Below are 20,268 nucleotides of genomic sequence, written 5' to 3'. Positions count from 1 at the left end.
CCGGGGTTCATATGTCCGACCGCCAAGTCATTTCAAGCCATAACTTTGTTGCAAAATTTTTCCAGTAACATCAACTCCCAGCTCCGGCGCTCTCGCTTTCGATTATCTCCGTGTCACGCCGTCCACTTATCCGCTCACCCGACGAACTTTTTATTTGAACTGCCAGCCGGCGTCGTGGACATTTTGCGGTCAGATTTTGCGTCATATTTGGGCAAACTACTTTAACGCCATCTTCTTCAATCATTGCAGCTCATTCAAGCACCTGATTGGAGGCTTGGAAGACGTGTCCACCAAAGGTCATGAAGATGTTGATGCCAAAGCAAAGTAAGAAACGTTTATATGTACATAGTGAAGAAAATAAGTATTTGAACACCCTGCTATATTGCAAGTGCTCGCACTTAGAAATCATGGAGGGGTCTGAAATTTTCATCATAGGTGCATGTCCACTGTCAGATAGATCATCTAACATCCAGAAATCACAATGTATGATTATTTTTTAATGATTTCTTTGTGTGATACAGCTGCAAATAAGTATTTGAACACCTGAGAAAACCACTGTTAATATTTGGCACAGTAGCCTTTGTTTGCAATTACAGAGGTCAAACGTTTCTTGTAGTTGTTCACCAGGATTGCACGCACTGCAGAAGGGTGTTCAAATACTTAATTTCTTCACTGTATATCAATATACAACCAAAAGAGTATTGTTGTATATTATATTGGGTTTTATTCAGCAGTCACAGAGGATTTACAACAAATGCCAGGATTATTATTTTTTTTTTTTATTGAACCAGTTGGTTAAAATCCCATCAATAAATGTCCGGCAGTTGAAGTGACAATCAAACGAGAGTTGCCGTTGAACGCTCGAGGGGGAAACCGAGCGAAAACCGGGGCGTGCGGCGCGTTCGGCTTGACCGGTTGCGTTCATCGGCAATCTGAAAAAAAAAAAAAAAAAAAACAACAACGAAAACAAACGTGCTGCTATGAGGCATAAACTGCACCTTTAGGTGTGCTGCATGACAACAGATGGTCGAAAAGAGAGGAAAACGAAAGCGGCGACCTGCGATTCTATTACTGTCACCATGGAAACAGGAGAATTTCGATACAGAAGTCATAAGACACCTTCAGCTATGAGTTGGGCATACATGGAAGGGGCTGCCTTGAAAAGATAACACTTTATTTTTGATTAACGCCGCCTCGTAAGTAGGAATATTTATCCTACCTTGTTGCATACGAAGAGGCGCGCCGAATATTTTTGCACTTTTTCTACAAACAATTATCGATATTTTTAGTGAGGTGTTAATTTGCCAGATGCTGTTGCCAACGCCTCTAAAATTCACACTTCCCGCGCCGCACGGAATTCCTGGCTCGGTCTCACGACGAGGAAAACTCGAGTCAGCATCCTGCGGCGATGTAAACTACTGCGTGTCCCCCCCCCCCCCCGGGGGCGGCGTGGCTGTAACGATGCCCCCCCCCCCCCCCGCTAAGTTGCCAGCGCTTCCCTTCAAAGACTGTCAGCGCCGGTTTTGATCACGCCGCCCCTTCGCTCTGCGGGGGTCCGCGTTTACTTGAACTAGAAAGACGCAGCGTTTCGTTTTTTCGGATTTTGAAACTTGGAATGCCGTAGATATTCTCAGTACTAGAAGTTCTGGATAACTTTGTGTAGTTTTTGCATCTTCTTCTTTTCCTTTCGACTTGTCCGGTTAGGGGTCGACACAGGGTGTCATCTTTTTCCTTATCTCGTGCATCTTCCTCTCTAACACCAACTGTCATCATGTCTTTCCTCACAACATCCATCAACCTTTTCTTTGGTCTTCCTCTCGTTCTAGCTCCATCCTCAGCACCTTTCTACCGATATGCTCACTCTCTCGCCTCTGGACATGCCCAAACCGTCGACGTCTGCTCTCTCGAACCTTGTCTCCAAAGCATCCAACTTCGGCTGTCCCTCTAATGAGCTCATTTCTAACCCTATCCAACCTGCTCACTCCGAGCGAGAACCTCAACATCTTCATTTCTGCCACCTCCAGTTCCGCTTCCTGTTGTTTTTTCAGTGCCACGGTCTCTAATCCGTACATCATGGCCGGCCTCACCACTTTTAGAACCTTTGCCCGTCATCCTATCGGACACCAGACACCTTCTGCCAATTGTTCCACCCTGCTCGGACCCGTTTCTTCACTTCTTTACCACACTCACCTTTGCTCTCCCAAGTATTTGAAGTCGTCCACCCTCGCCATCTCTTCTCCCTGGAGCTTCACTCTTCCTCCTCTGCCCCTCACATTCATGCGTGCCTCCATCTTTCTAATAGTTCCTCCGGCTGGTCCCTGCTTTCACCGCAGATCACAATATCACCTCCGAACATCATAGTCCTAGGGGATTCCAGTCCAACCTCGTCTGTCAGCCTATCCATTACTACCGCGAACAGGAAGGGGCTCGGCGCGGATCCCTGATGCGGTCCCACCTCCATCTTCAATTCTTCTGGCGCACCTACGGCACATCTCACCGCTGTTCTGCTGCCCTCGTGCATTTCCTGTACAATTCCTGTTCTTGCATACACACCTCACAAAAGTCTTGGGGTATCGGGCTTTTGAGGAGCTGAACAGCAAAATTCACAATCGATATTTGATCCATAATGAACCAAAACCTTCTTATAAATCACTCATTGGCAAAGATCCCACCCTATCTCCGCGCTCACCGTGCATACCACCACCCCCTCTCTCTGCAGTTTTATTAACCTCTTCATTCACAAAGTAATAATAGAAAATACTAAAATAATAGAGAACAGCAAGTCGTTCAACAAGTCCTGAAACTTTTATCAGTTGGACAAAATCACATTCAAGTTCATTCGTAAAGGTTGTAGCGCATTTTCGGGTCATCCTGACATCCCACCCGAAAACCCAATTCCCCTAACTCTTTGTGAGACGTGTAAGCTAGAACAAGAATCTTTCTTCAGGGAACCCAAGAAAGAAAGACAGAAAGAAGGAAAGAAATGAGACTGCATTGGACACACACCGACTCTGGCCTAAACTCTCGGGGACCGTGTTATTTCAATGACCTCATCAGTCCTCTCCAGTTTTATCGCCCGCCGGAGTGCGACTCCATCTGCACGGGAACATTTTGCCATACAGCATTTTTTATTTTTTTTTTTAAATGGATTTTCTGGATAACATTACGACACAACCGTTCTACCTGCAAGCGTGCAACTGCAGACCGCTGAGGGGCTAGTTAGGGCATCTTGAATTTACATTTTGCGCACGGCTGAAAAACCCAACGTGGTGAAACAAAAAACCTGTATCGCTTCAGAAAGCTGCACAACTGTTACCATGGCAATTTCATTTTGTATTATTAATGGATTCAGGCCCGAACTTACTGGTTGAAATTAGCTTTAGTTTTCTGAAACTCCAAAAGGGTTTGATTAGGGTTAGGGTCGGAGGTTGGGGTTGGCGTCGGGATTTGGGTTAGGGTTTAGTTTAAAATTCTGATTTATGATTAATGTCAAAGTAAGATTAGGGATTAGGGAATTTTTAAAGTTAGATTAAGGTTGGGGGAGAAAAGTATTAGGTCGATAATGGTAAACAGGGGGGGGGTCACTTGGGGTCAAGGATAAACAGTAGAGCTTGTGGGAGGAAGGTGACTCTTGATTAGGGTTGGGGTCGGGGCAAGGATTCAGTAGGTTTATGGTCGGGTTAGGATCCTTCAACGTATAACAAAACGTGCAGCTGATCAAAAAACTAAAGATGGATGCAAATTGGCTTTGTTTCAAGGTCAGGCTTATTTATTCACGGTTTGACGTACAGCTTGTAGTCGATCTAGCGGGCAGGATCATTTCATCTCTGAGCGCGCTTCGGCTACGGAATAACAACGAGTTGCTTTGCCCGCACAAGCTTCATAATCCACTTTTAAGCCTGCCCAAACATTATTGGCCGCTCTTCGAGGTAATAAAGTCAACCATGTTTGTCTACCCCTAGACGTGCATATCTAGATTTATGACAAATCCTTGAGACTTAGAGGCTCCCCGTGCAGCACTGGAACGGCGCAAGGTTGCCACCTGCTGGCCACGTGAACCACTCGTTATGTACAATATATGTCATATGTCATGTCTGTTCACTATTAGCATAATTGGGCATCCCATCCGTCATTTTGAAATTTCATAATGACACACAATTTACAATCCTTTTCTTGGCATGTATGGTATGTTTTTTGAGGGAAAAAAATATGCATGAATAAACCATTAAATTCGTTACTAACAAACAAACAAAGATGGCCTCAGTTTGTTTGAAAGAAATTCAATTTCTGATTATGATTTTTAAACTTTGAGCGGCGCTAACAATTGACCCGCCGGTGCCAAGAGCCGTTCATATTCCGAGTGACCCAGAAACAAACAAAACAAACAAACACAAAAAAAAAAACACGTGCGGAATACTAAGCCCGCTGATCCGGATCCTGATTTGATGAAACTCGATCCGGATCAAACAATATCCCGAAGACACGGGCGGGGTGAGGGGATCAAAGGGGGCGGACACGTGGGAACAATTTTTTTTCAAGTTTTTTTTAAGCGTCTCGGGTGACAGATGTCCGGCGTTCTTGTCTCATCCCGCCCTAATGGGGGCAGGCTGAGGACAATTTAGTCTTTTCTTTTTTTCAAAGGGAAGCGTTTTGTGTATTCAAACGCTCCCGATCCTTGAAGACCTCTCTGATAGATTAGGGCGAGGTAATCCGCTGGGATTTGCAAACAAATGAACTGAAAGGCAAAAAAACTGAAGGTGGACGATCTCGTCTTTCATCATCCCGTTCCCTCCCTCCCTCATCCGACCGCAGGTACGAAGCCGAGAACGCGTTTTTCTTCAATCTCAATCTGGCGGATTTCAACATCATCGACACTCTGGGGGTCGGCGGCTTTGGTCGCGTGGAGCTGGTAAGGAGGGGAAAGAAAGCGTGGCAACCCCGTGGCAATACCAATGACGCTGGTGCTCAACCTCTCTTTTTTCATCCTTTCGTCACCTCTCTTCAAGGTTCAGCTCAAAAGCGACGAGACCAAAACCTTTGCCATGAAGATCCTCAAGAAGCGGCACATCGTCGACACCAGGCAACAGGAGCACATTCGCTCGGAGAAACTCATCATGCAGGAGGCTCACTCTGATTTCATTGTTAGGTAGAATCATCTCCCCTTATGTCTTTTTAATTTGGGGGGGGGGTGTGGGGGGGTCAAGGTATCTTCACGCATCCATACCAAAGATTTTTTCGAATAAGGTCGCATCACACCACCAGACAATTATGTCATAACAAGAATATGAAGTTGTACCTTGACTGGGTAAACTGAGTCGAGATAACGACGATGTCAGTGCAGTATACTGCAATTATGTACCGAGTGGAATAGCGTTGAAATATTCTACCTGGGTCCATCTGGAAATTCTAATTCCCGACATTAGTACGGGTCCAAACTGGTTTATCTCACTGGCATCCCGTTGAGATCACCGAGTTTGTGTGTCAGCTATTGTCAGTCCCGCCGTCTTCTGTGTGTTTCCAGACTCTATAGAACGTTCAAGGACAGCAAGTACCTCTACATGCTGATGGAAGCTTGCCTCGGAGGAGAACTGTGGACCATTCTTCGAGACCGGTGTGCTCTTTTGCTTCAGAACTGCTCACATTTTGAGCGTCCGTTTATGTGTTTTGTACTTAAAACCACCACATATGCTAACTTTTCCAAGGAATCTGCGTGTTTTATGCTAACATGTAATGGGAACCGGCGGCACGGTGGATCAGCTGGTAAAGCGTTGGCCTCACAGTTCTGAAGACCCGGGTTCAATCCCGGCCCTGCCTGGTTTTCTCTGAGAACTCCGGTTTCCTCCCACATCCCAAAAACATGCAACATTAGTTGGACACTCTAAATTGCACCTAGGTGTGAGTGTGACAGTTTGTTTCTCTGTGCCCTGCGATTGGCTGGCAACCAGTTCGGGGTGTACCCTGCCTCCTGCCCGTTGACAGCTGGGGTAGGCTCCACCGCTCCCCGCCACACTCGTGAGGATAAGCGGCAAATAAAATAGATGGATAATGGGAACCGTCATGGATGGGCCGACAAATCGGCACTTATGTGCCGGTGGAGTAATGCCTTAAGGAACTGCTTTTTGAACACAAGCGGTGCAGGAACACATGTAGACAGACAACATAAAACTACTCACGGACATACAGTATATTTTTTTATCACCGGTGCAAAGGTATTGCAGATGACTGAGTCACTTTCTGTATTTAAAGTAAAAGTTATTTTTTGACACTGTCCTCGAGTGGTCAAATCACGCACACCTTAAATTAATAGTGGACAATGATTTAATTCATTACATTCTATAAATGTTGTTATTACTGTATGTTCTTATGAAGTGCAAGATGGAAGTGTGCTATTTTCCGTATGAAAAAACACATGACACATTTTGTTTTGTTTTTGGGAGGAGGCTGGGAGGGATTAATGACATTTCCATTCCTTTTAATGGGGATGATGATTTGAAACGCAAATGTTTTGAGTCACAAAGTGAACGTCAGACTTGTACCTGAAGGCACTGCTCACCGTTTCTCTGACGATTCCCCCGGCTGTTCCCAGAGGTTCATTCGAGGACTCGACCACCAGGTTTTACACTGGCTGCGTGGTGGAGGCCTTCGCCTACCTACATTCCAAAGGCATCATCTACCGAGACCTCAAACCCGAAAACCTTATACTGGATCACAGGGGTTACGCCAAACTGGTAGGACCTTCTCGCGATGATCTCGCTCCTTACTCGTTCATTCCTTTCCTGAGCTTTTGTCTTTTCCGCTAGGTGGACTTTGGTTTCGCCAAGAAAATCGGTTTTGGGAAGAAAACGTGGACTTTCTGCGGGACGCCCGAGTACGTAGCGCCCGAGATCATCCTGAACAAGGGCCACGACATCTCCGCCGATTACTGGTCACTTGGGATCCTCATGTTCGAGCTCCTGACTGGCAGGTAACAGCATATCTTTGCGATCCGCAAAGGAAGTCAGAACCCATCTAGACCAGGTCTTGCTCTGCTCCCAGCCCTCCGTTCTCTGGCCCCGATCCAATGAAGACCTACAACATCATCCTGAGAGGCATCGACATGATCGAATTCCCAAAGAAAATCACCAAAAATGCTGCCAACTTAATCAAAAAGCTATGCAGGTGAGTCCTCGTCTTCGGCGCCGAGTTCTTTTGGGTCGCCGTACTGACTGCTGCCTTGCTTGTCTTGGGCAGGGATAATCCTTCTGAACGACTGGGAAACTTGAAAAACGGTGTCAAGGACATCCAAAAGCACAAGTAAGCAAACGGACTCGTCGCGGTTGAGCGTCAGTGGAATTCACTTCATCTGGGCGAAAGTTATGTAACATTTTTAAAAATAACATTAAAAAATATATATTGGAATAGGAGCATTTTCAAAATGTTTAAACATTTGTGAAACAGGACAACGAAAACAAAAAATAACAGAATTTGGACATCGTTGTCTTTAAGTGAAACTTTAAAATGTGTAGAGAAAAAAATGCTTTTATTTACTGTTACTTCAATGAAACTGGAAAAAATGCACATCATAAAAATTCTACTTTTCAATAATATAAATCAAGGAAATGGGTTAGCTGGGATAGGCTCCAGCACTCCCGCGACCCTTGTGAGAAAGAGCGGCTTGGAAAATGGATGGAAAGTGCATATTGAAATAAAAAAAATGAACAAAAATGAACATAGAATGGATTTTTGCACGAGGAAAGAAAACAATAGTACGGAGTCCCTAAAGGGACATGGGGGGGGGGGACTAACTTGTTTCTCATTGTAATGAGTAAGTTTTGCATTGTAATGAGTAAGTTTCTTATTACAATGAGTAAAAGGGACATTGGGAAAAAAAATCTTGTTTCTCATTGTAATGAGTAAGTTTCACATTGTAATGAGTACGTTTCGTATCACAATGAGTAAAAGGGACATTCGGAAAAAAACAACTTGTTTCTCATTGTAATGAGTAAGTTTTGTATTACAATAAGTAAAAGGGATACTGGGGGGAAAAAACGAACTTGCTTCTCATTGTCATGAGTATGTTTCACATTGTAATGAGTAAGTTTCTTATTACAATGAGTAAAAGGGATATTGGGGGGAAAAACCAACTTGTTTCTCATTGTCACGAGTAAGTTTCGCATTGTAATGAATAAGTTTCTGATTACAATGAGTAAAATGGACATTGGGGAAAAACCAACTTGTTTCTCATTGTAATGAGTAAGTTTTGTATTACAATAAGTAAAAGGGACATTGGGGGGAAAAAACTAACTTGTTTCTCATTGTCATGAGTACGTTTCACATTGTAATGAGTAAGTTTCTTATTACAATGAGTAAAAGGGACATTGGGAAAAAAAAAACTTCTTTCTCATTGTAATGAGTACATTTCATATTGCAATTAGTAAGTTTCTTATTACAATGAGCAAAAGTGACATGGGAAAAAAAGTAACTTGTTTGTCATTGTCATGAGAAAGTTTCTTATTACAATGAGTAAAAGGGACATTGGGGGGAAAATAACTTGTTTCTCATTGTAATGAATAACTTTCACATTGTAATTAGTAAGTTTCTTTTTATGGGTAAAAGGGACATTTGGATTAAAAAAACGAACTTGTTTCTCATTCTAATCAGTAAGTTTCACATTGTAATGAGTAAGTTTCTCATTACAATGAGAAGCAAGTTAGTTTTTTTCCCCCAATGTCCCTTTACAATAGAGAACAAAAAGAATTTAAAAAAAAAAAAAACAGGCAATCTTTATGTGAAATTTCCAAAAAGGCAAATAATTTTCTTTTGTCGCACAAAAGCAGTGACTCTCAAAAGCCTGGTATGAGTCCCACTTTTGGTACACTGGCCTCCACTCGTGTTTTTTTTTTTTTTAATTTAAATTGAATCTTTATTTAAGTAAATTTTTTTTCATCTCCGTGTCTTTTAAGTGCAGTGTTAATGTTTCTAATGTCACAGCGGCTTCCATTAATACCGTATTAGCCTCTCTTGTTTTGTTTTGTTTCGTAATGACTACTTAGCCCTACTACGCTACTGTATTTGAACTCGAAGTCAAAACTGTAAGAAGCACTTCCTTCCCTGACGAGTCGCGTTTTGTTTGGTTTTTGGTTTTGCCGCCAGGTGGTTTGAGGGCTTTAACTGGGAGGGCTTGAAGAAGGGGACGCTGACGCCGCCCATCATCCCCAACGTGAGTGCAAAAGCGCCGCCGCCGCCGCGACGTGTCATGACGTCGCCCTCCGCTCTCTCCCCCTCGCCAGGTCACGTCGGCCGTCGACACGAGTAACTTCGACAGCTTCCCGGAGGACAACGAGGACCCGCCGCCCGACGACAACTCGGGCTGGGACGTCGATTTCTGAAGCTCCCCTTCGAGCTCCCCCCCCCCCCCCCACGACGGGACCAGAAGAAACTCTTCTTTTGTCGGAATGGAGGCCACGCCGAGGACGTGGCTACGTGGTAAAAAAAAAATCAAAACAAAAGCAGATATGGAGAAGAAGTATAAATGTAGATTTAACGGATGGGTGGATGGATGGATGGCACGCCCGACCGGGTCACCGATATGCCTTTATTTCACTGTGGCCCCGGGGGTCAAGCATTTATAGCGGGACAGCTGTAGCACATGTTCAGTGTTGTCTTACACTCAGCTCTGAGGCGGACAAAAGTGCAGGGATACACTTGCACGCGCACGCAAAAAAAAAAAAAAAAAAAAACAAATTAAAATAACGCGGCTGACGACGGCGCACGTCGACCGGCTGGCGAATGTTTCTTTGTATTTTCTCGTCGTTCTTTTTATTTTATTTTATTTTTTAGGATTAAAAAAAAATAATAAACAGTTTGTGAACATGTAAAAAAAAAATTGTCGTGTTCCGATCATCTGCTGGCTTTCTGCGGTCGCTTCTGTTGTACTACAAGTGCTCTCTCGACTAACCTGAATGTCACCGATTGCCGCATTACATAATCTTGAAGGTTTTAAAGGAGACATATTATGCATTCTTCCCCCCACCCCCACAAAAAAAATGTTTTTATTGGAGATTTCTGAAGACTCTCAGACCTCATAGCTGGAGATAAATATTAAAAAAAAAAGAAAGAAAATGCGCCCGCGCAAAGCCGCCTCTGGCGATCTGGTCCCAAATTGCTAACTGTCATGTCGTGATCCGAGCCGCTTATTCCCACAAGGGTTGCGGGAAAGCCGGAGCCCATCCCAGCTGGCTTCGGGCGAATTACGCCCTGAACCGGTCGCCGGTCAGTCGCAGGGCAGATACCGACGCCATCACTGTCATCTTACCTCTTACCTTCGAACACACAGCCTTGTGTTTGTCGATATTGTCCACATTTAGTTGTACGCGAGCCATAATCCATCGTAGGTACTTCGTCAATCGTGTTTTAGGCTTTGGAAAATGAATCAAGCGGGCCCCTTGCAACCGAGCCGGATATCTTTCGTCAGAATCGCACGTTCCCCAAGCGCATCTGAAGACCATTTCCTTCGTAACGTTAACTTTTCCAAGCGCACGCTACTGACCACCAGTATTGCTTGTGGGACAATACGGCGAGAGGGGCGTGTCAAGACAATGCAGCTTTCTGATTGGCTATTTTTGTACGAGTGATTGACAGGTCGGAATGGTCCATTGCGTACTCATTGCGGTTTAGCTAAATGTACGAGCGTCGAAACAGGAACCCGCCCTCATTCAGGCAAGTTTTCATAATATGTCCCCTTTAAGGTACACCATAAACACACAAAAAGCACAATAGTGTGCGGAGCCTCCCCAAAGTGCCCCGTTCCCGACGTGGCCCGTCACGCACGGCCGACACGACAAATGAAAGCATTTCCGCGAGGTAACGCCGTCGCCCGACGCGCGCTCGAAACGCCCCCCGCGCATTTTATTTTCAGGCCGCGCTCCGAAATGTCGTTCGCAACGTCGCGCGAGGACGCTTCGAACGCTCGGCCGCCCGTCGTCCTCCGTCGCGCTTGTACGGCTCCAACTGTGAACCAGGTGTCGATCCATATCTTCGGCGCTGTTATTGATTCATAACCGCAAAAAGAGACGGTGACGTGACAGTATTGCTAGGTTGTCGTTTTTTTTTTTTTCAATTTTTACTATTATTATCTCCTTTCTTTTGCTCGGTTTTCTTTATTATTACAATTGGATATTTGGTGATCCCCCCCCCCCCCCCCGGGCATAATATTTAAAAACGATTTTGATCATTTTGCCACTCGCCTCTCACGTCCCAACAATCAAGAGCATAAAATGGAAGTGCCTTAAATGGACGCCATACAAATGATCATCACAAGGCCTTTTTCGATGCTGCATGAACATAAAAACTGCAAAGTTTACTTCAAAGTACGCCTCACCCGAAATATCGTTTCTTTTGCGTTCCGCCGCGTAAAAATTAAAAATCCATCGCACCCGACTGCAATGACACGCTTTTCACGTCCACGTGGAATCGAAATATGGAAGCAGGAATGATTTGCAGTTGCGAACCTCCATTTTGATTTCATTTCGATATCCGGGTCGTCCAGTTTCGTACACGCCGCCGCGTCGAGGAAAGAAATAAAACGGCAGCGTTAAATAGGCACAAGTATTTATGATGATGATTGCGATTATTACGGCAGGTTTTGTTTTTTCGTCCTTATGATATTTTACGCTTGTCGACTCTTCGGGACCGCCCGCGTGAAAAGGAATCGAGTGGAACGCGACGGTCGTTCCGTTTGCTCCCCAAAATGCAGTAAATGGTAGTTGTGTTATTGTTAATTTATTATTAGTCTTAATTTCAATACCGGAAGGCAATTGGGTTCAAATGTTTTTTTTTCTTCTTTTTTTTAAATACATGATTATCTCAAACATTGATAAGTGAGCGCATTTATGTCATATTTGGACCACCTTCTCTGCAATGTCCATCTTGCCAGATATTTGCCTTGTGTTGTTCAAGTTTTGTTTTGTTGCTGTAAATTAATTTTTCAAAGTGCCACGTGTATGAGTTTTCTTTTTCTGAATTATAGAATTTAAACAAAAGGAATCTGTGTTGCTGTTTTTATTAGTCAAATCCAATGTTTATGTCATTTATGTGTGTATTTTTAGGGGGAATATATATATATACAGACGCGCGCATATATATATATGTGTGTGTGTGTGTGTGTGTGTGTGTGTATGCGTGTGCGTATGTATGTCGTATGAATGTCAAATCCAGTTTATGTAACTTATGTGTGTATTTTTCAGGGGGAATATATATATATATATATATACATATATATATATATTATATATATATACACACACACACACACAGACACATACTGCATGTATAAAAATTACATAACGCATAACTTGATGTGGATAACTTACTTTAATGGCCTCATTAAATAAAATACACTTCATTAAATTAGATACATTTGAACCTTAACAAATTAGATCGATTTGAACCTTAACAATCATTATCGTCACAAAAAATACTCATAAATTCAACACTTTAACCTCCAAAATATTCATATTTTGTATATTAGCTCACATTTTGAGGGTTTTGTTTGCGTACTACCCTTATCATAAAGAAGTATAAAAAAATTTACATTACCTGTATATGTATTTTTTTCCCAGCTGAAATATATATCTAAAAGAATAATATGCTGTTGTATTTTATCTATTAATATATTATGTATAATTGTATAACATTGGCTATGGACTTCCTTCCTCCACTAACCTTTCTCTGATTGGATTAGAGAAAACACATGGTCCCGCTGCATTGCTGGAGGGCCTGTGGTTGTTTTTCTTCATAAAGGGGTGTTAATAAGCAAATTGCAATTTATAAATCATACTGTAATGCTAAAATGTATACTATAATTTTTTTCAAGTTTTCGTTTTTACTGAATGAATTAAATCTAAATAACCATTCATAGTAATAATAATGGCGAATTTCTAAGAGTTTGTCCCCACCAAAAAATGTAAATGGAAATTAGACAAGAGTGGGTTTATTGGAATATTTTCATCTTGAAAAAAAAAGTTCAAAATGTACAGTAGTGACAAGTCAGAGAGTGACCACATGAGGGCGCTGCAAGCAAATGCCACATCTTTTAACCCACTTCCAGTCTGGAATAACCGGACAAATGTCTCCCCGGCTTTAATTAACAACCTCCCAAATCCACTGTCAAGTGTTTTTTTTTTTGGGTAAATTAATGACTCATATTCCCCGAGTTAAGCTATTATTAACACAAATCGTGTAGTTTTTTTTTTTTTTTTTTTTTTTTTGCGGCGGCGACAACAGGTTGACACGTCACGGAGATCAAAGAGTAAAGATGGCTCTTCAAAGGACAGCACTCCGTTCCCCCCCAAAAAAAAAAGTGAAGATAAAAGGTTCACTTCAAAAGCTACACAGCAATTAAAGTCCGCTTTGTAAAGTGTTTAGAACTCTTTCGGGGCTCGTTTTCGTGGTTATCGGCCGCTTGCGTGACCGTCCCAACATGGCGTCATGTTACACGAATGAAAGATGAGCATATTGAGTTCTGGAGAATTTCCTGTCAAACACACACTTTTTATTTTATTTTTTTTTTTTTAAAGAGGCTTTAAGGACAGCTCGGGCTCGGTTTCTGCAAGTCGGAACCCAAACGGGGGTCGAGCTGGGGTGGTCTGGAGGGTGGGGGGGTCCTTTCATCTCCAAAGTGCCAGTCAAACCTGAAAGGCTTCGCCACGGAAGTCTATTAATTCGGTCAACTTTTCACACCCCTTAATGGTCTTCTTGCATATCCTACACATTCATGTCCGCCCCTTGGTGTCATCTGGAGCTTGGGGGGGGGGGGGGTAATTGCCCCCCCCCTTTGGACCCCCTCTTTCGCAAACATGCACGGGGATCAAATGAAGAGTTAATCGACGCGAGTGACTTCAATCGGCCTCTTGTCAAACAACATGATGGAATTAGCTCTGACAAACACACTAAAAACATTAGCTCCTTTTTTTTTTTTTTTTAAATCCACAAAGGATGAAATAATATCAACAGATTCATCAGGACTCTTTGCAAAGATGACTAAAAGCGATTACAAAGTACTTCAAAAAGCAATATTTGCGCTGCAGCTATAACCAATTTACTGTATTTACACTACTGGTTCCCAAACTTTATTAAAAACGAGGCAGAAGTTTTATTCATATATAAAATAAATATTTATATATATATGCTGGACACCACCGAGCCAAAACGACGATATATTTATCATATATATTTAATGGTATTGTAGTATCATTACGCACCATTTGAACATTAACAAAAAAAATTTTAACATATGAAGAAAATGATTTAAATCTTCCTTCAGATATGTATTGCATGTAAAGGTATGTGAAAATATTCTTAAACGTGCAAAAATGAACGCGAAATAACAAAAGATTGAAAGTGTTTGAAAGTGGCTAACAGTTCAATTTGATTGAATTGTACTCCAAAATGTACTGTATTTAAAGTCAAAAATGTGAAGAAAATGTAATGGATAAAGAACTGCAATGCATTGGGGGGAAAAAAATTATATATATATGTATGTGTGTGTGTGTGTGTGTGTGTGTATTGTACATAAACGTTTAACACTTGTGCGTAAATAATCGTGTAAAACACAGTCTTACACGCAAACCTAAAAGTTGAATTCCTTAAAAATGTAAAGTCCATTAAAAGCAAAAATGTACTGTAGTTTTTTTTTAAATATTAAACTGGTGGTTTGCATACATACAAGGTTGTTTTTTTAACATGTTTTAAATGTTGTATATTTAAATCATCTTTTTAATTCAATGATTTTTCACGGCCCTCTTGAGAGAGCCCGCGTACCACAACCGGTACTCCTACCACACTTTGAGACTCCCACATTCTTTCATTCTTTACGAGTTATTTTATTATCACTTTAAGCCTTTATGTCCTCATGATATCTATGTTATGTTATGTTACATTTTAATATATCCAATCTTTATTTATTAAAAAAAATACCTGTTAGTAAAAATATTATTATATTATTATTACATATGCATATTTTTAATAAAAAAATCATTTTCCTTTTTCCTATCCCAAAAATATTAGTTTCATGGTAAACACATTCTTTTACTGTCAACAATAAGCTCAAATAATCCTTTTTTTTCCTCAAATTTGTTTTTGTCTTTTATTTCCCCAGCTCGACCCCCCCCATCACGTATTCATCCAAAAAAGAGAAACATAAAAATAAATAAAACAAAAATAAAATAAAATAATAAATAAAAAAAAGGAAACGCAAAAATACTCTGCGGCAAAATTTTAAATCCAGTTACATCATATAAAATAATTAGATTTAGTGATTTGTGTCACAGTTATTTTTAAACAAAAGATGAAAAAAACTGACTTTTTTATTCCAAGTTATGACTTCGAGAAAAATGCTTTAATTTGTTTATAATACATAAGAAGAAATTAATGTTTATAGAGAAAAATATCATGTGGATTGCAGTACTTCATGATATAGTGATTGCATTATTCCAAAATAATTTGTAATTATTTTTCATTGAAATGGGCAAAATAAGAAAAACGTTTAAACTTTCTTAATGTCTTATTAATAACCAAAAAATTAAGTGAATATCAAAGGAAAAAGTCTATTTATATTGCTCTATATATTGTTAAAAGATAGAGTGTAAACAAAGAAAAAAATAATTCTATTTTTCTTAGCCGCTTATCTGTCTATCCTTTTTTTCTTAGCTGCTTATCTATCTATCTATCTATCTATCTATCTATCTATCTATCTATCTATCTATCTATCTATCTATCTATCTATCTCTATCTATCTATCTATCTATCTATCTATCTATCTATCTATCTATCTATCTATCTATCTATCTATCTATCTATCTATCTTGGGCCAAATTTATGTCGGCCACTTCGCCCGACTGAACTTGGACAGTGACTTTGCAAAGTCCAGTCCTGGGCCCGGCATCGGACGGACTTCGCGCAGGTCGTCCTCGTGATCCAAGCGGGGAGTCTCGTCGGATGAGCGGTTTTGGAGTTGGGGGGGGGGGTTAAATCCCAGCCCTTCGCCTTTGTTGCGCCGAGCGAGGGGGGCGGAGAGAGCAACAGGTCCGCGCGTATAAAAGCGTCCACCCGGCACTCGGGGCGACACCGGAGTCGCGCCTGCAACACCAGGGAGACACTCTTCTTTTTAGAGGGAATTCCTGGACTTGTTCCCCCCCCCCCCTTTTTTTTTTTTTTAAATATTATTATTCTGATTATTTTTGGGGGATGCCAATCATGCTGACGCCGTGCGCCGCGCGTTGCTTCTTGCCTCTTTGGCTCTCGCTGCTTGGATACGCTCAGGCCGGACCGATCCTCCTCCTCAACTCCAACTCCATCAAGAACTTCGAGCCGGTCAGCCCGAGTCCGCGCACCTCGCCGCCGCCCCCTCCTCCGCCGGGCGGCCTGGGCCACAAATCGTCCGCGGACGCCTTGCAGGTAAAACGCCCCCCCCCCCCCCCCCCCGTGGCCTCGAAAGTGCGCGCGCGCTTAACGAGACGTCCGTTTTTGTCTCGGTGGCGTCCAGCAGGCGAGCGTGTGCGCGGACGACGACGACTGCGGCGGGGAGGAATTTTGCAACGACGTCCGCAGCGTGTGTCTGCCGTGCCGCAGGAACCGGAAGCGTTGCGCGCGAGACTCCATGTGTTGCGCAGGAAGTCGCTGCGGCAACGGTAAAATAACAACAACAACAAACTGTTGTGCCAACTTGCCCCCCCCCCCCATCTTTCTACTCGTAAGTTGACTTTCTCCTCTTCTCTGCAGGTGTGTGTCAGACGAATGACTTCGATGGGCCGGAATCTTCCACCGTATCAGTCTGGCATTTACACAACCACACCATGGAGCACCATGCCAAGAGGCCGCTTGCTGGCCCCGAAGGCCACCCTGTGAAAGGTAACGACCCCCACCCCCACCCCACCCACCTCACCCACCTCACCCAGAACAAAAACCCCACTTTGACTCCTCCGCTCCCTCGGTAGGACGTTGTCGTGTCGCTTTGATGCGCTCAGGCAGGAGATCTCGTTGCTTTGGCTTTTCACGCTTGCGATCGTGTCGTCTTCTTTAATATGCAAAACTCTACAATTTGTAAATATGCGTTAAAAGTACGACAGTATACGAATAAAATTATTTTTTTGCCACCGATCCCCCAATATCAGTCGGAAAACTCACCTATCCATCCATTTTCTTTGCCGCTTATCCTCACGAGGGTCGCGGGTAGTGCCGGGGCCTATCCCGGCTGTCAACGGGCAGGACGCGGGGTACACCCTGAACTGGTCGCCGGCCAATCGCAGATCGAGACAAACAGCCGCACTCACAATCACACCTAGGGGCAATTTAGAGTGTCCAATTAATGTTGCATGTTTTTGGGGATGTGGGAGGAAACCAGAGTGCCCGGAGGGAACCCACGCAGGCACGGGGAGAACATGCAAACTCCACACAGGCGGGGGGGGAATCGAACCCGGGTCCTCAGAACTGTGTGGCCAACGCTTCACCTCTATGCCACTGAAAACTCACCTATTTGTCGTATATATATATATTTTTTTGCTCAGACCAAATTTAAACAATTGCCATTTTGTTTCAAGGAACTATGTTAGAGTGAACCCATAAGCTAGTATAAAAGTAGTGCTTTGGAACACTCACTTGTTTTTAGGGGACGTGTATTCCTCAGATTTTCATTATGCGTTTTGTGAGTCGCTCGACTTGAACCCTTACACGTTTACAGTTTGGCATTTTCAAAGGGGTCAAACTGAAGTGAATTGAGGTGCTTCACTTTGGCAAAATAGGCATTTGCCACCATTTTGTAAGCAATTTTTAAACGTGGATTTATGATTCTCGGCCCTCGCCCGCAATAACCTCGGCTTGAGTACAGCAAACTCGCATATTTGCAGTGCAGCTTTCACAAATTTGCAATTGTCTCCACTTTTCGCTGATGTTCTCAAATGTAAAATAAGCACTTAGGCGCCCCTTTTTTTAACATCTTGGAACTATGTTGACATCAGCAGAGGCGCTTCATTGAGACAAAAGACCTCTTTTCCCATCATCTCGTGGCCTTTATAAGGGATTTCTAGACAATCCGTTGAGGATTTTCCCTTTTTCGTGGGTGGTTCAATTATTTATCCATCCATTTACTGAGCCCGCTTATCCTCACAAGGGTCACGGGATTTCTTACAACATTTCACGTTTAATCGGCAACATTTAATGAGCTATCCTGTTTTATTTGCCGATAATGGCACATATTGCCGCTTTTTTGCACTCAGGCGAAAAGCTCCGTGGAGTATAAAAGTAGAGCTTTGGCGTCTATTGGCAAATGTCAACTTTTAAGATGCCTGTTCATTTTCTTTGCCATTTGTCATCATGACACGTTGTTTCTCCCCCCCCCCCACCCAAAAAAAAAAAAAAAAAAAAGGTCAGGAAGGCGACACGTGCCTGCGCTCGGCCGACTGCGCTGCGGGGCTGTGCTGCGCCCGCCACTTCTGGTCGCGCATCTGCAAGCCGGTGCTGACCGAGGGCCAGGTGTGCACGCGCCACCGCCGCAAGGGCACCCACGGCCTGGAGCTGTTCCAGCGCTGCGACTGCGGCGACGGCCTGGCGTGCCGGCCCGAGAGAGGCGAGCGGGAGCAGCACGCCGGCGTCGGCAGGACGTCCGCCCGGAACCTGCACACCTGCCAGAGACGTTGATTCGCGCGCACACAGACAAACACACACACATATGCCAACACCCAAGACTTTTCTTTCCTGCCAGCGCCGCTGACACCAAGACAGCGCCAGGAAGCGAAGATGCGCTTCCTGGGAAAAGTGATACACCCGCAGAGATGATGGACTGATCTCGTTGCCCGCCAACGGATGAGAGGGGAGGTCGAAGGGGGGGGGGGCGAGCGGCGGGGGGGGGGGGGGGGGGTGTCTCAGTCGTCGGCGGGGTTAATGGCAGAGCTGTTTTCTTTGTTTCTGTTTTTATGGAACTTGAAGCCTCGGTTATTGCAGTAAATTACTGTATTGTGAATGACGGCTGGGGAACAAACGCTCATAATATATAATAAATCATTGAACATATGTTCCGGGACATTCCAGACTCACCCGCGGCAGGTGAAAATCTGCGCTATAGCGAGACCATGTATTTTTTGGACATGATAAGTTTTACCTCTCCCGAATGCTTTAAACACGTTTAAATGTATTAAACACTTTTTAAAGTATTCCTTAGCGCCTGTTTTCACTCCCCCCACCCCCCCCAACGGTCAAGAAAAAGGGGCTTGTAGAATATCACAAAGGGAACTAAAAGTATACTCGCAAATACTGTAACAGGCAACGTGTGCTCGCTTTACAGTATAATTGTCATCCCTATGTGTAGTTTACTTTAAAACGGCCACCAAACACATCAGAGAAATAATAATCGCATATTCAAACAACAAACCATGTACAGTACGACCTCGGTTCTCGATCGATTTGTTCCAAAACCGAATCGATATTTCCCAATTACAAATGTAGCTACCGGGACGCGTCTGCGTACAGAGGCGCGCATTGTGTAATTCCGGGTTTTGTCCGGGGCGTTCGAGTACCGATTTTCGCTCGAAAACAGAAGCAAACAAAAAAATCTCAAAATTTTTGTTCAGAGACAGAACAGAGACGTTTGAGAACTGAGTATTCACAGTAATTTGGATCTCACAATTAGGTTAGTGCTAAAACGGCATGCGGAACGGCATAAGCGGGCTAACGGAAATCGGCATTGCGGTTACGAAATGTTTAAACTATTAAATGCAAAACCAAATAATTTCGTCTCACAAAAGTTAGCGTCATGCTAACACATAATTAGAAAAGTTCTCACTGAAATTGCCGTCAATGTTAACGGCAATTGGAAATGTTTAGAAACAATTGCAGCCCCTTGAACACAAACGGAGCAGCAGCACACACAACCAGCAGATTATTCTGTGGCACAACACTGAATGAATGCTAATCAAAATTCGGACCTGCCTGAACTGTTTAAAAACCCGTCTTCTTCTTTTCCTTTCGGCTTGTCCCGATTAGGGGTTGCCACAGCGTGTCATCTTTTTCCATCTCGTGGATCTTCCTCTCTCACACACTGTGCTCATGTCCTCCCTCACCACATCCATCAACCTTTTCTTTGGTCTTCCTCTCACTCTTTTGCCTGGCAGCTCCATCCTCAATATACTCCCTCTCTCGCCTCTCGACATGTCCAAACCATCGAAGTCTTCTCTCTCGAACCTTGTCTCCAAAACATCCAACTTTGGCTGTCCCTTGAATGAGCTCATTTCTCATCCT

General features: G+C 43.3%; 2 protein-coding genes across 6 annotated transcripts in view; both read left to right on the top strand.

Annotated features, from left to right (window-relative positions):
- LOC133509834 (cGMP-dependent protein kinase 1) overlaps positions 1-12,014 on the top strand; it is a 134,687-nt gene extending 122,673 nt beyond the window's left edge. For all 4 annotated transcript variants that reach the window (XM_061837239.1, XM_061837238.1, XM_061837237.1 and 1 more), the window contains 10 exons: positions 250-324; positions 4,813-4,909; positions 5,007-5,146; positions 5,522-5,611; positions 6,587-6,728; positions 6,801-6,964; positions 7,036-7,158; positions 7,231-7,293; positions 9,133-9,199; positions 9,270-12,014. In XM_061837239.1, the coding sequence (XP_061693223.1) occupies positions 250-324; positions 4,813-4,909; positions 5,007-5,146; positions 5,522-5,611; positions 6,587-6,728; positions 6,801-6,964; positions 7,036-7,158; positions 7,231-7,293; positions 9,133-9,199; positions 9,270-9,368 (1,060 nt within the window). In that variant the 3' untranslated portion in view covers positions 9,369-12,014. The remainder of the gene's footprint in view (positions 1-249; positions 325-4,812; positions 4,910-5,006; positions 5,147-5,521; positions 5,612-6,586; positions 6,729-6,800; positions 6,965-7,035; positions 7,159-7,230; positions 7,294-9,132; positions 9,200-9,269) is intronic.
- A 3,904-nt stretch (positions 12,015-15,918) lies between these two features.
- On the top strand, positions 15,919-19,206 carry LOC133509765 (dickkopf-related protein 1-like). Of its 2 annotated transcripts, none has more exons than XM_061837107.1 (4): positions 15,919-16,434; positions 16,526-16,667; positions 16,759-16,887; positions 18,401-19,206. In XM_061837107.1, exons 1-4 carry the CDS (start codon positions 16,225-16,227, stop codon positions 18,670-18,672), a joined length of 753 nt encoding a protein of 250 aa, XP_061693091.1. In that variant the 5' UTR covers positions 15,919-16,224; the 3' UTR covers positions 18,673-19,206. The 2 variants fall into 2 exon arrangements, with proteins under 2 accessions (XP_061693091.1, XP_061693089.1); XM_061837105.1 differs by having other exon boundaries at positions 16,523-16,667.
- Positions 19,207-20,268: the final 1,062 nt, after the last annotated feature.

Source organism: Syngnathoides biaculeatus, chromosome 12, assembly GCF_019802595.1.
Source record: "Syngnathoides biaculeatus isolate LvHL_M chromosome 12, ASM1980259v1, whole genome shotgun sequence".
In the NCBI taxonomy this organism is placed as follows: domain Eukaryota; kingdom Metazoa; phylum Chordata; class Actinopteri; order Syngnathiformes; family Syngnathidae; genus Syngnathoides; species Syngnathoides biaculeatus.
Note: the sequence above shows the minus strand (reverse complement) of the source record. Positions and strands in the feature narration are given on the sequence as shown.

What these genes read in the sequence shown, in the direction of transcription:
- LOC133509765 (XM_061837105.1), top strand. Translation starts at nt 16,225, where the DNA reads ATGCCAATCATGCTGACGCCGTGCGCCGCGCGTTGCTTCTTGCCTCTT. An exon ending in AGGAAGTCGCTGCGGCAACG is followed by an intron (nt 16,668 to 16,758) that starts GTAAAATAACAA and finishes TCTTCTCTGCAG; the next exon opens with GTGTGTGTCAGACGAATGAC. An exon ending in CGAAGGCCACCCTGTGAAAG is followed by an intron (nt 16,888 to 18,400) that starts GTAACGACCCCC and finishes AAAAAAAAAAAG; the next exon opens with GTCAGGAAGGCGACACGTGC.